The sequence below is a fragment of the Parasteatoda tepidariorum genome, chromosome 1, assembly GCF_982258835.1.
Source record: "Parasteatoda tepidariorum strain Cologne lab strain chromosome 1, Ptep-v5.0, whole genome shotgun sequence".
Classification (NCBI taxonomy): Eukaryota; Metazoa; Arthropoda; class Arachnida; order Araneae; family Theridiidae; genus Parasteatoda; species Parasteatoda tepidariorum.
Window position 1 is genome coordinate 33,047,007 of NC_141755.1, and position 15,463 is coordinate 33,062,469.

At 28.8% G+C, this 15,463-nt stretch overlaps 1 protein-coding gene across 1 annotated transcript in view; it reads right to left on the minus strand.

Annotated features, from left to right (window-relative positions):
- Positions 1–14,684, minus strand: part of LOC122270490 (uncharacterized) — a 46,602-nt gene extending 31,918 nt beyond the window's left edge. The window contains exon 1 of the mRNA XM_071180033.2: positions 14,655–14,684. Within this exon, the coding sequence (XP_071036134.2) occupies positions 14,655–14,669 (15 nt within the window). The 5' untranslated portion in view covers positions 14,670–14,684. The remainder of the gene's footprint in view (positions 1–14,654) is intronic.
- Between the last annotated feature and the right edge of the window lie 779 nt (positions 14,685–15,463).

A 15,463-nucleotide genomic window follows, 5' to 3' on the forward strand; every position in this document is an offset into this window, starting at 1 on the left:
CACTGACAATAATTACAACATAGTTATTTCATAGAGTTTCTTTTTGTTCAAATAAGAGGATTTGTTTGTTAAAATAATGAATTTTATTTGTTAAAACAACAGTCTGCTTAAAAAGGTGCCTGTTTAAATGATATTTTTGTAAAATACAATGCTCTATGTTGGCACAACAAGTAAAAAAAAATATTTTTTTCAAAAAGTTGACAGATATTTTTTTACAGTTTACGAAAAACATAAAAAAAAACATAAAGGGGTCCAACCATTAGATAACTCATTGCACTATGACTATATACTATTGGAATCATATTTTATAGATTATAGCTACCACTGACATCAAGCCTGTTGGAAAAAAAATATGTTTATTCAAAGAAAATGCGTCTCCATGCATTATTTCAAAACTTAATTAATACTTAGCAGACTTAGAATACTTAGAGTACGGTCATTTAGCCAGAAAATAATTCTGGTAAAATTACCGTACTCTACAGTAATGACATTTCTAGTTAAAAAAAAAATAATAATAATTGTGGTTAAATCAAATGATATGGTATTTAAACCATTCATTAGATTATTTTTCATTCATATGGTAGTGGTTTCCGAAAATACTGTTTTACGAAATTATAGTTCTTATTACCACATATATAGTTTAAAATACAAATCTGAAAATTAAACTTTTTCGAATAAGTGGTTCTTAAGGCATGCTCTAAAGTATGATGATAATCGACCAAATTTTACCACATTTGCTACCTTTTACTAGATATTATAAAACCATATTTTATAGTTAATTTTACCAAAATCATTACCAAAGTTCAGTACCGATCACTTTGGTGAGCGAGAAACACGGTAAATTTTACCATATTCTGGTTGTTTTAACCATACTTTTTTCTCTCATCGCACTGATGATTTAGTAGATTTCAGTCCTTTATACCATTGGCACTAAATAAGTAAAAACCCGATCACTGGAACACAAATTAATGAGGTAGACAGTTTTTTTTAACTTTCTTTTAACTCATTGCACTTACAGTTTAATTATAAAGAGTGACGAAATAGTTGTCTTGAAAATTTCACATCCTCTAAAAAAACAATACCAGCATTTATTTATAATGTAAAACTACTTAATAATCTAGTTACTGAACTAATTATATTTTCATGACATTCAACTGATGCTAAACTTGCTCATTTATGTAATCAATATTGTGAATGTTAAGAAGTATTATTGAATGCATAGTTTTTGTTAGATGTCTCCTTCACATGTTCAGTTCGCATGAATTAAGATCGGCAGCTGAATGTTTGTCTGTCAAAAATATTGACGTTTTTTATAGAAAAATAAAAACTGTGAATGTATAGATTAAATATTTATTGTTTGTTTCAACTTGTACTTTTCATGATGAATGACCATATCAATGAATTAATAAAGTTCCGGACAGAGAAAAAAAAATTCTGTTAAAATTATCGTACTGTATAATAATGAAATATCTGCTAAAAAAGAAAACAACATAATTCTGGTTAATAAAACCAAAATATACGATATTTAAAACATTCTTTACGTAATTTTTCTTTTCATATGGTAACGGTTAAATGTTAAAGATTTTAAGGTTTTAAACGGTTTTTTAGTTTTCAAAATTAAAAGTTTTTATTACCACACATTTAGTAAAAAATACAAAATTGAAAATTAAATTTAACTGAATAAATGGTTTTCATGATATGTTCTAAGGTATCTAAGGAGCCACATTAACCCGACTATACCACAGATTAAGAAATTATATTTTATTTCTAATGTTCCCAAAATCAATACCAAAGCGCTTCGGTAAATATTACCAAAATTTTTTGTGTTCCTATTGAACCAGAAACACGTTACACTTTTTTAATATTATCATAATGTTTTCCAGTGAGAAGATGCATAGACATTATATAATTAAAATGGATTTCTGATCCCGTAAAACTAGTCTTAAAGTCCTTTTTTACTTCCGTAAAAATAGAAAGTTGGAAACAAATTAATAAATTCAGCATATAGTGTGTGATTGTAACTAACATAACGGGAAGAAAAAGAGATTAAGTATGAAAATTAATAATTTACAGAATCCATAAACCTTCGGAATTTGAAATTTTTAGTTTAGAAAATTTTATTTGAATTTATGTATGCATTGTACACTATAATATGATATGAATACAAAAAAATAAAAAATAAGTTTCAAATAAAAAAATTTTTGTTAAATGTGGAGCAAAAACAGGTCAAAACAGACCAAAAGTCGACTTTTTTTTCAAAATTACATGACTTTGTTAAATTTTGTACTTTCATTATCCTTTTTACTTTATATTACTCATAAAAGTTCAACTTAGGGAATAGATTACACGTTTGACTTAATATTAATATTTGCATATTTTACATCAAATATCGAAACTAATTTATCAGAAAAGACCAAATATTTTGCAATATATTATTTTCATTTTAGCAGCAAAATATAAAATATTAGTTGCATCAACTAACTAATTATCAATTCTTTAGACATACGAATAGAAAAAATTAGTACAAGTAATTTGAACGAAATTATTTTGAGATATTTTATATAGATCGAGGGAAAGTAACAAAAATATTAATTTGGAGAAGATGGACAGTTTAATAACCAATATAGATGTTTTTGTAAATCTTCATAACATCTATTCAATTTAACTTAAAAGCGAAACTCAAACTGCTTTATGAAAAGAAAAGTTTATAAATTTGTTTTATAAAAAAAGCAGAAAAAAATACATTTTTAAAAAAAATTAAAAGCACAGTCAATTAACTTAGTTTTTTCTTTGGAATTCAAGCAATTTGTATTGATATAACACTTATATTCCTTTACAGCTCTTATATAAAACAAGTTATTCATATTTTCAAATAAAATACAAAAAGAAAAAAAAACAGGTAAGTGATGATGAAAATTTACATAAGACTCAAAATCTTTCATTTTAAATTCGATCGATTTTTTCATATTTTTTTTAAAGAAATAAAAATAAAAATAAAATTTCAAAAACAAAGATATCTACACATAAACATGCAATTAAAAAATCCCTGAACGCAACGGAAGTTCTTTTTAACGCAGTTAGAACACATTGATTCATTTGTCCAAACTAATTAATGAAAATTAGTAGAATAGGTTTGCAGTTTACTTGATGCATATAAACACAATGAGTGATTTAAAATAAAACTACCCTATTGAGATTTCAAAGAAATAAAACATTAGGAATTTTTATCAATGATAATCTTTGTTCTAAATAACTCAATGATTAATTTTCTTCCCTGAACGCCTGTTTATATTATATTTTTAAATAATCTACATGGGGTACTTTAAATGTGTTCATTTTTTATTGATGATCTTTTAAATAACATAAGGATTGACTGTTTGGCTGTATTTCTTAAGATAAAGATAATTCTAAGAAATCCCATTGAATCGTCAATCTTCCTAGCGCACTACTTTCTTGCCTAAAAAGACATTTTTTTTCCTGATTCAAAATATTCTATGAATAAATCAGTTTAGCATAGTAATGAATCAATATACACTCTATAACAAAAAAAATCGACGCGCCAAGAAGCAATCATCTGATTGCTTCTTGATGCCAGATTACAGTGGTGCCTTGCCCGATCAGGCTGGAATGAAACCGACTGGGGACGTATAGTCTTTAGCGACGAATCCCGCCTTCAACTGCGTCCTGACTATCATCGAAGACGCGTTTGGAGAAGCACAGGGCAGAGGGGGGATCCTGCCTTCACTATTGCACGCCACATCGGCCCTCAACAAGGCATTATGGTCTGGGGTGCCATTTCCTTTGACAGCCGGACCCCTTTGGTCGTCATTAGAGGTACACTTACTGCACAGCGGTACGTCGACAACACTCTAAGATCTGTTTTGCTACCGTTCCTTTTGCAGCCCCCTGGGCTGTTTTTTCAGCAGGCAATGCCAGACCGCATACGGCACGTGTTGCTATGAGCTGTCTGCAAGCTTGCCAAACTCTTCCTTGGCCTGCCAGATCACCAGATCTCTCTCCCAACGAGCATGTCTGGGATACGATGGGAAGGCGATTGCATCTGGCACGGAATGTTGATGACCTCGTTCGACAATTGTATCGAATTTGGCAGGAAATACTTTAAGATACGATCCGGGAGCTTTATCGGTCTATGCCACTCCGCGTGGCAGCTTGTACACCTTATTGAACTTGTTACTGTAACTCTGCAATAAATTATTCAATTGCTCTGAAATTTTAATCATTAACTATTCTATACATTGTCTTTCTATCCACCAATTTTCGTTTCAATCGGACAACTCCTTCTTGGTGCGTCGATTTTTTTGTTATAGAGTGTATATATATATATATATATATATATATATATATATATATATATATATATATATATATATATATATATATATATATATATATATATATATATATATATATATATATATATATATATATATATACACCATCAAAAAATAAGCTTTCTACAACTTTGTATAAAAATGTGAAATAAAAAGATAACTTTTTCAAAGTAAAAGAGAAACCGAGAAGAATTGAGTAGTATCCTCCTAATGCAGTGTTAAAACATAATTTATTCTCTATTTTGTAGTGTATTGCAGCTAAATTTAACTGGGAAGACTGTAAGAAATTGAAATCCCGAAATCAAATAGCATCTAAAATTGAGGCCAGCACCTCAATACAATAAAATTTCATGTCAATTCATGAAACTATTCATTAGACCAAAAGTTGTACAGAACAGTTGTACAACAGATCGCACAGGACAAAAGAAAAACCTTGAACCGTGTGATTGCTCAGGAAAATCTCACGACAGGGGGCAAAGAAAAGGTGACTTTCTCGTTAAAAGAGTAAGGGCAGCGACCATTCAGAACAAATTTCAAAGTTTTCCAGAGGTCAAAATATCAAATTTAGATGGTCCTGTAGTATGTAAATTATTGAATCTGACATGAAAATAGCAATCACTTTCACTGCTTACGTCAAACTGTGCAATAAATGTGAATAGACTTTCTCTTTAACGAATACATAATTCGAAATACACTTGTTTGAAATGTCAATCAAAAAATGTGGCTTTTACGTCATACGCAGCGACTATAAAAATTATTCCATAATAAATCCGTTGATGATTTTAGTGTGAATAAACTTTTGTGTTTGTAAATAGAAAGGAAAAAGTGTTTAAAATGTGATTAGTTTGCCCGTAGCAAAATCAATTGGTGAATTTGATTATACAGTATAGAGTCCCTTGTTACATCGTGCTTCCTTAAGGAACAAAAATAACAAGGCTTATTCGAATGTTCGATGTGACGAAGGTAAGTGTGAAAGAACAAAAATGATAAAGTGAAAGTGTATACGTTTCTTTTCTTTAATAAAAATGTCCATAAACTCTTGCTTTTCTGTGAAGGTGGAATCTCACACTGAGAAAGAAATTCTGTTGAAATTACCGTACTTGTATGGTGACTTGAAGCAACTGCGCATGCTCCCGTTGATTTTAGATGCTACGTTACGTCATGTCGGTAACGCTACAAAGACAAAGCTACAAGCACGCTATTTATAGCTGTTAAATTTTGTTTTCTGTTTAAGCCTACCTTTGAACTAAAAACATGGACAGGGAATGCGAATTTCAAGAAATGTATTGGTAAAATTTAGAAATGAATCGTGCTATATTACTACTGTACAAACTAGTGTAAGTTGCGGTTATTTGTAAACCTCATGCGCAAACTAAATTTCTTCAATCTTCAGCCACAAATAATATGCTTCATTTTTTATCGCTGAATTCACCAAAATCTATCAATTTTTTCAGCTACAGAACCTCAGTTTTTCGTTGAGCAAATCATCTTGAGTCGTCTGCCAAAGCTTTTTGGAGATCGTCTATATCCATTGTAAATATTTGTTTTGATTTTGTGGCTAAAATTAAAATGATATTCCAACACGTTAGGATTTTTAACTTTTTCTAAATTTCTTATTTTCCACTACGTAAGTTTGATATTTTTTTCACGTGCTCTTGCGCGTTTCTCCAGAACTGATGAATGCTCACTAGAAGTGGACATGAGCAGTAACTTAAAACCTTATTGACGGGAGCGTACGGAGCTAACTAAAATTTGAAAAATCTCCCTAATAATAATTTTGTTTAAACAAGCTTGAACAATTCTGTCGAAAATATGAATACAGTCCTCCAAGGAACTGACCACTCTGAATAACTTTTGATTTAATGGTTGGATCTTCATGTTCTTGAACTCCTTCTTAATGGTTTGAACGAGTGATCTCAAATATACTAATAATAAGTGCAGACGATATTTTAAGTTACGAAACTAGACACAAGAACGTTCTTTCTCTGAATAAACATAACTTTTTTTCGACGGATTCGGATTTCTGATCTTCAAAATAAAGCAGGTAGCCGTAATCAGGGGAATATGGTCCCCATAGTTTGATCAGGAGAATGATCCGAAATTAAAATCCCTAAATTTTATTTTTTGCTTATTTTGCCCTATCTTGAGGAATTTCAAAACGAATTGAAAAGATTTAATTGCAAAATGCAAAATATGAGCGAAATCAGTTGAATAATTCTTGAGAAATCGAATTTTAAATTTCGTTCCAAATTTTAAAATATAATGACCGAACATTTAAAATTCCATGCATGCTTATATGCATAAAATGCATGCTTATACAATTAGAAAACTAAACCCGCTATAATTTTTTTCATCATCAGAAAAAAAACAGACCAAAAGACCTTAGATTGTCATTTTCTTACTAAAAGTAATTAAAATATTTCAAAAATATGCAAATTTAAAAGTTCGTGCATAATCAATGTCATTTAGAGGTGTTTGCACGTGGAAAATAGTTAAGAGACGTGTTATTACACATTGAAGTAATACTAGACGAATTTTCAAGGTGTTTTTTCTTCTTTCATCTTATGAAGCAATGACTGCTGAAAACGTATTAGCTTGGTGCCAAGTAGCCGCGAGCATTCACTGAAGAAAATAATAAAGCTTAAGGCGTCGACATACTCTTGATAATTAGAAAGAACTTTTGTAACTTCAAATATGAGGTTGATAGATTATTTTATTTGGCTCAAAATTTACCATGTCTTAATCGAACTAAAATAATAATAATAAATATAAATTAATGAAATGATATTAAAAATAAATGTAATTATTAGACAAAGAGACAATTGAAATAAGTCACTAGTTTTCATACATTAGTTTTATGATTTGTGTATAGAGTGAGCAAAAAATATAAATGGACCATCCTGAATAACTTTTGATCTAATGAACAGATCTTCGCGATCTAGTCACATATTTCAATTCCTCAGAAAATATTCGACTGATTTAGCTCAAGCTTTGAATTTTACCATATAAAATTACATTATTTAAAATGATGTAGAAAATTTTATACCTTGCAATTCAATATTTTTTCGATATTTGTCAAATAGAATAATAAAAAAATTATAAATATTTACTAAAAGCTATTTTTCTGCATGGAAATATCTTCGGATAATTAAATTTTAATAGTGTGCAAAAAAATGTTTCAATTCGCTGACAAAATTCTCGAGATATGGCTGAAAACGCAAAAATTAAGAATGGTATAGAAAGTAGAATGTCTCATACGCGTTAATACGAGATCTTAATAGTCCAATCTCTTAGTTAAAGGATTATTTTCTAAATTCTGTAGTAATGGTTTGTAAAATTGGTAATATTGTTGGGTTTTCCCTTTCAAATACATTGACTGAAGTTAAAGAAAAATCTAATAACCGATTCATTTTCAGAATACCTAAGTAAATAGAAAATTGTCAGAAATTCGTCGCACAAAGTAGCCACACAAATTGCTCGAAATTTGTCTCACTTTTCCATATTTTCTTGGTAGGATATCTCTGTCCCCCATTTCAAATTTCAGCACATCCTCTTATGGAAGTATAATGTAGTACTATATGGAAGTATAAATGTAACTATGGAAGTATAAATGTAAACTATGGAAAAACTCTTCCTAGGCTGTGAAATAAAGTTAACCTAAAATAATGAAATGTTTTTTTTTTAATATGAAATAGCTTAATTATGTACTTGCACTTCGAGAAGTAAAAGAAGATCACGGATATCAACACATGTGTTCTATGACATCAGTGCCAGCTGATCGCTTATAAGCAAAATAGTGTGTTAAAGTTTCTCCACATAAGTTGGAATGTTAATTAATATGAAGATTTCCTCTTCTACGTTATTTTATTTGACTTATATTTATCATTTGTTTGTGAATTTTATTGTAACCATGATACATTTTTGTTTTGTGTACGTGGCAACTTCGATGCATAATTAGTTTGTTTATGTTCTACATGGCTCCGTGCCTGTCTCCGTATTATGTAAGTATTATATATTGAATCTTTGTGAAAGAATTTAGAATGTGTCATTCAAGGGAATTGAAACTTGACAGGATTGGTTTACTTGACATGGAATGGAAAGAAGAGTTGCTAACGTAAACGAAAAGCCACGTTTCAACAATCAATCAGTATCGAGTTACCCACACTACGTCACCTGCAGAGATTCCATTCTCTTGTAAAGCGCTATATATATATATATATATATATATATATATATATATATATATATATATATATATATATATATATATATATATATATATATATATATATATATATATATATATATATATATATCAGTCCTAAATTTCATAAAATTCCAGTAAAATTTATAACTATCACATGTGGGTCTAATACTTATTTAACTAAACCTGGTACCATTTTCTTTAACTACTTAAATAAGATTATTAACTATGTTACTAAAGAAGGTTTCTCTTGGATTATCACTAATAATCAACCGATTTTAGATTACATTAAATATAATAAAATTAATTCTATTGCGACTTTTGATTTCCAGGATCTTTTCAATAGCATTCCCCTTTCTAAACTAAAAGATGTCCTTTTGAATTATTACTATGATTTTAAAAATATCCTTTGTTGCGATTTTGATTATTGGGAAATTCTGATTAATTTTTGTCTTTTTAGTAATTATCTTTACAAAGGAAAGGATATTTTTCTTCGAATTAATGGAATGCCACAAGGATTTAATTATTCATCTCTCTTAGCTAACTTATTTTTGCATTATTATGAAAAAAATTATTCTCTTAGTATTAAATTTGTTTTTTGATATATTGATGACTTAATTATCTTTAATTTCCAAGATTTAACTATTTTATTGAGTGATATATACCCTGAGGAATTAATCTTACTTCGTAATCATGATGATAATATTAATTTCAATTTTTGGGATTTGGGTATTATAAAAGTTGAAAGCATCTGCTTTGTTGATTTATACGATAAAAGAAATGATTTTTATTTTAATATCAATAAACTAGTTACTTGGAACTCTATTGTTTCTAGGAGCATCTATTTAAATACCACTTTTAATGAAATGAGCAAAATTAAAAGAATATGTAGTAATATTTATTTTTCCAAAAAACAAATCGATAAACTCTTTCAAAATTTGATAACAAACAATGGATACCCAACTAAAATAATAAAATTTTATATAAAATCATTGAATTAATCGTATATTTTTGTGGATATTTTTACTAAACATTTTTTTGTTAGTTTTTATAATTTTCCCATGTGCAAATCCATTTCAGGTAAATTCATTACCAAAATTATTTACTAAATAATTTCTTTGTTAATTTGTATAATTTTTCCATGTGCAAATCCATTTCGGGCAAATCCGTGGTTAGAATTATTTACTAAAAATTCCTTTACTAAATAATTTCCTTTGTTAATCTATACAGTTTTTCCATGTGCAAATCCATTTCGGGCAAATACGTGGGTAAAATTGTTTGCTAAAAATTTCTTTATTAATTTATACAATTTTTCCATGTGCAAATCCATTTCGGGCAATTCCGTGGCTAAAATTATTTACTAAAATATTTTTTCTTTGTTGATTTTTCCATGTGCAAATCCATTTCGGGCAAATCCGTGTTAAAATTATCTATTAAAATTTTTTTCTTTGATTATTTAAATAATTTTTCTATATGCTAATCTATATCGTGCAAACCCTCGGGTAAAATTATTTGCAAAAACAGGCAATTTATGTTTCTCTTTTCTATTTTATATGTTTTCTTAAATAAATATATATCTTCTAAAACTATTTATGATCAATTTCTAAAATTATCCAGTATAATATTACCTTGCGCACATCCATTTCGGGCCCATCCTTGGTAACTAACAAATCAAAGCTCAGAATAACAAATCACTTCAGCAGTGCAGTAAGAACGACACTTTAAAACCCTCTTGTTACACTCAGTTTGCGCTTTTGTTTTCATCTTTTGTTTTCATATTTTGTAATCTGGCAATCTTTCTGCGAAAACATTTTTAAATCATTCTTGAAAAATTTTCTGTCCATGTAAGTTGATCTGATTTTGCTACTCGCTTTATAGTCCCCTTTTTAATGTTTTTTCTTTTTATTTTATTTTATTTTCTGTTTTTACATGTTACTTATTTTTACTTTTTGTGATCTATTTTATTTGTTGTTATTTTTATAAAAAAAATTTTGAGTGCTCCTCACACTATTGTATTAATATATTTTGCTTCGGCTTTATTGATACAATATCAGAAAGCATTCTGTTATGCGGATATAATCGTGTGGGCTGAAGAAAAGATTATATCTTTTTTTCCGGTTTTTTCCGGTTTTTTAAATAAAATTTCATCCTTTTTTCTTTTTTTTTAAACTGTTGTTTGTTATTTTTCTACTTATTATTTCCCCCCCCCCTTTTTTTCATATGTCTATTATTTTTCTTTGTTTTTTTCTTCATTTTAAACATATATTTATATATATATATATATTAATTCTTTCTGTGGCTCTTTTTATAATATGTGTCCTATGTACTTACTCTTTAATATTTAATTCATGATTGTCTCTTTGTTGTGTTTTTATATACGTATGTGTTTGTGAAATAATAGCTTTTCACTGTTTATTGGATTGATTTTTGTGTTGAGTGAATAGAACATTTAGAATTCACGAAACGTAAGCTTAAAACTTTTCATTTTGTGAATATGTAAGGGACTAACTATTTTTTTCTTTTTACGAAAACTCGGAATTCCGTCATTTAACAGTCTAGTAAAGAACCATGGTTTGCCCCAATTCTTCAGAAGATTTTTTTTCTTTTAACTGACATTAAATTGATGGCTATATGTTCTTTTTGCACTTTCTTAAAACTTTTTACTTGTAGGAAAAAGGCTTCAAGCATAAAGTTACAGACTGTAAGGTTGAACTGTCGCAATTAAAAATTTCTTTCATGCGTAATCAATCTAACTATTTTGATGAAATAATTTGACTAGTAGTCTTAATTTGTTCACTTTTTATAAGAAGTAACAATGCACAAAAAAATTGGAATACAAACGTAGAACCTGAAGAAAATATATAAGAAATTCTTTTTTTTTAAAAGAAGGAAATTTTAGTACAAAAATCACCACAGTTAAATTAATTGATCCCTGAATATATAATTTTAAGAAAATTAATTACAACGGAACTTATAAATAAAAGCATCTGTCATTTTTAGAACGTTTGTTAACCATTATACTAAGCGTTCACTATTACTTATAGTCGTAATTAATATATTGTCATGTGTTGGTCACTGGAAAAAAAAAATTTTTCTTCAATTTATTGTCAGATGTAAAGCGTTCATGCAAGTATATATATTTTATTGGAAGAAATATTTATAATTTGGTCAAGAGAAGAACTTAAAACAAAAAGAAAAAAAATATCAACAAAAAAGTTGTGATCACCTTTTTACTGGTTACCCATTGGTTAAATGCTTTTTCTTTCTGGATTGACTCCGATAAACACCACAACATTTCAAATCATGGGTTGCAAAAAGTGTCTCAACTGATGTTTGTCGTCGGATTGATTTTCATATCCTGCCTATCTACGTGCTTCAAGAGGACACAAAATACTTTTGCTTCTTCAGCATTCATATTTATATTAAAATCACCATCCAGCCAGTAATTATACCTTAATAATAAAAAGAATATTAAAATACTTTAAATTATTATTTTGGAAATGCATAACATGGGAAAATAAAAAGAAAAACAGCAGCGGTCGCCATAGCAACGCATGCAATAACGGCGCATGCGCACTGTTTACTCTTGAACACGGTTGATAAGTGTATGGACGCCATCAAACCCAAACCAAGACCCATTTTGCCAATGGGTGAAACAATAAACTGCATTCACAATTATTTCTGGTAACATAACTTTTTTGATATATTTTTATTTGTATATTGCTTTGTATATTATATTATTATTTTGTTGTTTGTTTTCCCTAAAATTAAATAAAGAAATCAAGTTGCTTTTTTTAATAAAAAAATGAATGCTTACAGTTTGAAAACTAAACCCGTTATACTTTTTTCATCATCAGAAAGAAAAACAGACCAAAAGACCTTAGGTTGTCATTTTCTTACTAAAAGTAATTGAAATATTTCGAAAATATGCAAATTTAAAAGTTCGTGCTTAATCAGTGTCATTTAGAGATAAGGTGTTTGCACGTGGGAAATAATTAAGAGACGTGTTGTTACACGTTGAAGTAATACTAGAAGAATTTTCAAGGCGTTTTTTCTTCTTTGATCCTTACTTACAAAAAAGAAAGAAACACGAAGAAAATTTAGAAAAACAATAAGTTTTATTTACTGTGCATTAAGTTGCAAGTAAATAGAACTCATCAAATAAGTTCAAAATGTAAAGAAAACATGGGAAAAATTACGGAACAATGAAAAAAAAGGGAAAAAGGAAAATAATAATAAAAATAACAGGAAACTGGAAGAAAAAAATTCCGAAAAAAAGGAAAAAACTTAATAAAAATCTGGAAAATAAAAGATATAATCTTTTCATCAGCTCACAATCAGCTTTCATTTTCCGGATTTTTATTCATTTTTGTTCCTTTTTTTCGGAATTTTTTCTTCCAGTTTCTTGTTATATTTATTATTATTTTTCTTTTCCCCCTTTTTTCATTGTTCTGTATTTTTTCCATGTTTTTTCGACATTTTGAACATTCACCAATTAAAACTGATTTCAATCACACGGTTAGGCAAAATCAGTTTCCTTTTTCTCGAATTGCAAGTACCCAAAATGAAAAAAAAAAGAAATCAAAAATCTTATAAAATATCCTTTTTTGTGTGCCGAATGTTTAGCTAAAATAATTATTATATTATAATAAAACAGTGGTAAAATGCACTTAATTCGTACTTTTTTTTTTTTATCTCCAGTTAAAAGCTGTGTTATGAATGCAAATTGCCTGCTTATAAAACTTTGGTCCAACGCTTAATTATGCATTAAATTGAACAATGAAGTGAAGTTAAGTTGAGCCATATTATCAATTAATGAATTAAAGATGAATTAATTAACAACATTGTATGGTCAAATTTATATGCATATTATAAATTTATATACACACCAACAAACTTTTTGGGAAGGAAAGACACATAAGGGTTAAAAGTTGTATAGGAATCCATGACTGGAAATCTGGAAATGTCATCGTATATGAATTATGGAGTTTTGCTTATTATGAACTGTTTCTACGCGTGCCTTTGAGTAGATATTTGTTATCTAAATTATCTTAAATCCATGTTAATTTTATGTTTGCTAATAGTTGTCAAAATTGGCATTTGAATTGATTTAGTATTAGATTATTAGCCTTAAGTTAAAATTTGGGTACAAATTTGATAAGCTCTCCAAATTTTTAATTAGTGTAAAAAATCTAATATATATAATTCTCTTACGTGGCTCCCAAATTTTGGCTGTATTTCTTTTCCGCCGGTGGCAACGTTTGCTTTGTTTTGTTTACGTTACTATTTCTCTTACAAGGCGACAAAAAAAAAGCTTCATTACAACTCCCCGAATGGCAACGCTAGAAAATCGACCAATGATTACCGCTAAAAATGTCACATGCCAAATCTAGATGAGGTGGCTCAACATATAGCGCTTTTAAGAAATGAAACTGAAATAACCAGAGAGCATCAGCTGCGGTAATCTCATACTATTAAGCTAGGCAGAAGTGAGTAGTCTTTGTCGATAGATCTCTATTTTAGTATTTCGTCGAAAGCGCTTTTTTTCACGAATTTATATATCACGAATTTATGGACGATTTTCGAATTATATCACGAATTATACTATAGCACATTTCTAATAAGCTCAACGAACTACATGTCATTTATTTGAATTCAAATTTATTTTAATGACTTAGTATTTACTAAAAAGATGTAATTTTTTTTTTTAAAAAAATGTTTTTATATGGATTTGAATGATTGTTTTGAATTCTTAGAATTTTGTGCATTTGCAATGTACTTAAGTTAATAGCGAGCGAAGCGAGCTTGGTTTGCGAAACAAACCATATAAGATTGCGTAGCAATTTTCGGGGGTTGGCGAGCGCTAGCGAGCAGGGGGCGCAGCCCACTTGTACCTAATAATAAACTAGCTTAAATGACCTTTTCGACAATAATTATTATAAAACATAAAATTAAGGTAATTTAGATAAGTAAAAGTACCTGTTCAAAGACCGTGGAAATAGTTCATAATAGGGAAACGTCCCCTAGTGGCCCACGAAGATATTTCCATCCATGAATTCTTGTGCAATTCTTAATCCTTGTGATATACTTATAATTACTCTATCTGTACTCATTTTATGTGCAATTTTGTAACTTTCTGGGCAGTAGGCTTTTTGAGGGTAAGACGTCCTGAAATATTTTCCAGTACTCTTCGGTTAGTCAATCGTAAGAAAATGTAACCATTTTTCCTAGTTCTTTTTTAAAATTTCTTTTACATATTTTTGTTTCATTTAATTTTTAGTGTTTAAAAAATAAATAAAGGAAAAAGAAGAATGAAATAATAAAACAAAAGTTGAAGTTGATATTTTTTGGGTGATATTTGCTTGCGTCTGGCTAATCAAAATGTAACCAAATGTACCCATTTTCCTTAACTTTATTATCAAAAACTTATTGTTTATACTTCAGGCAGTTTCATTATTTTAATTATGGAAAGCAGGAAGTAAATAAAGCTTAGAGCTACTTACAAATTACTTTTATCTACATATTTCCTTTTCTGCTTTCTCAAATACTGACTTGAAGAACTATTGAATGTCAAATCCATGACAGTTTAGCGGGATTAACGTAAAATCACATCCATGATCAAGCAAGGTCAGCATTTTCATTATTTATTTTTTATATCGTGAATCAAAACTTGTTTAACAAATGAAAAAGCAAAACGCAACTTCGAGGATCTATCATTTATTTAATTTGCTTCTTTTGATCTTAAGTGACTTTGGGAAACTGACAATTGTCGATACTAACAAAGGTACATTGCCGATTTATTTTGTCCCAAATCGTGTTTTCCTTGTTTGAATATAAAAGAAGTAAATTCACATTTGATTTTTAATGTCTATGTTCTTCCCGGAAGATTTAAATATTTAATACATGC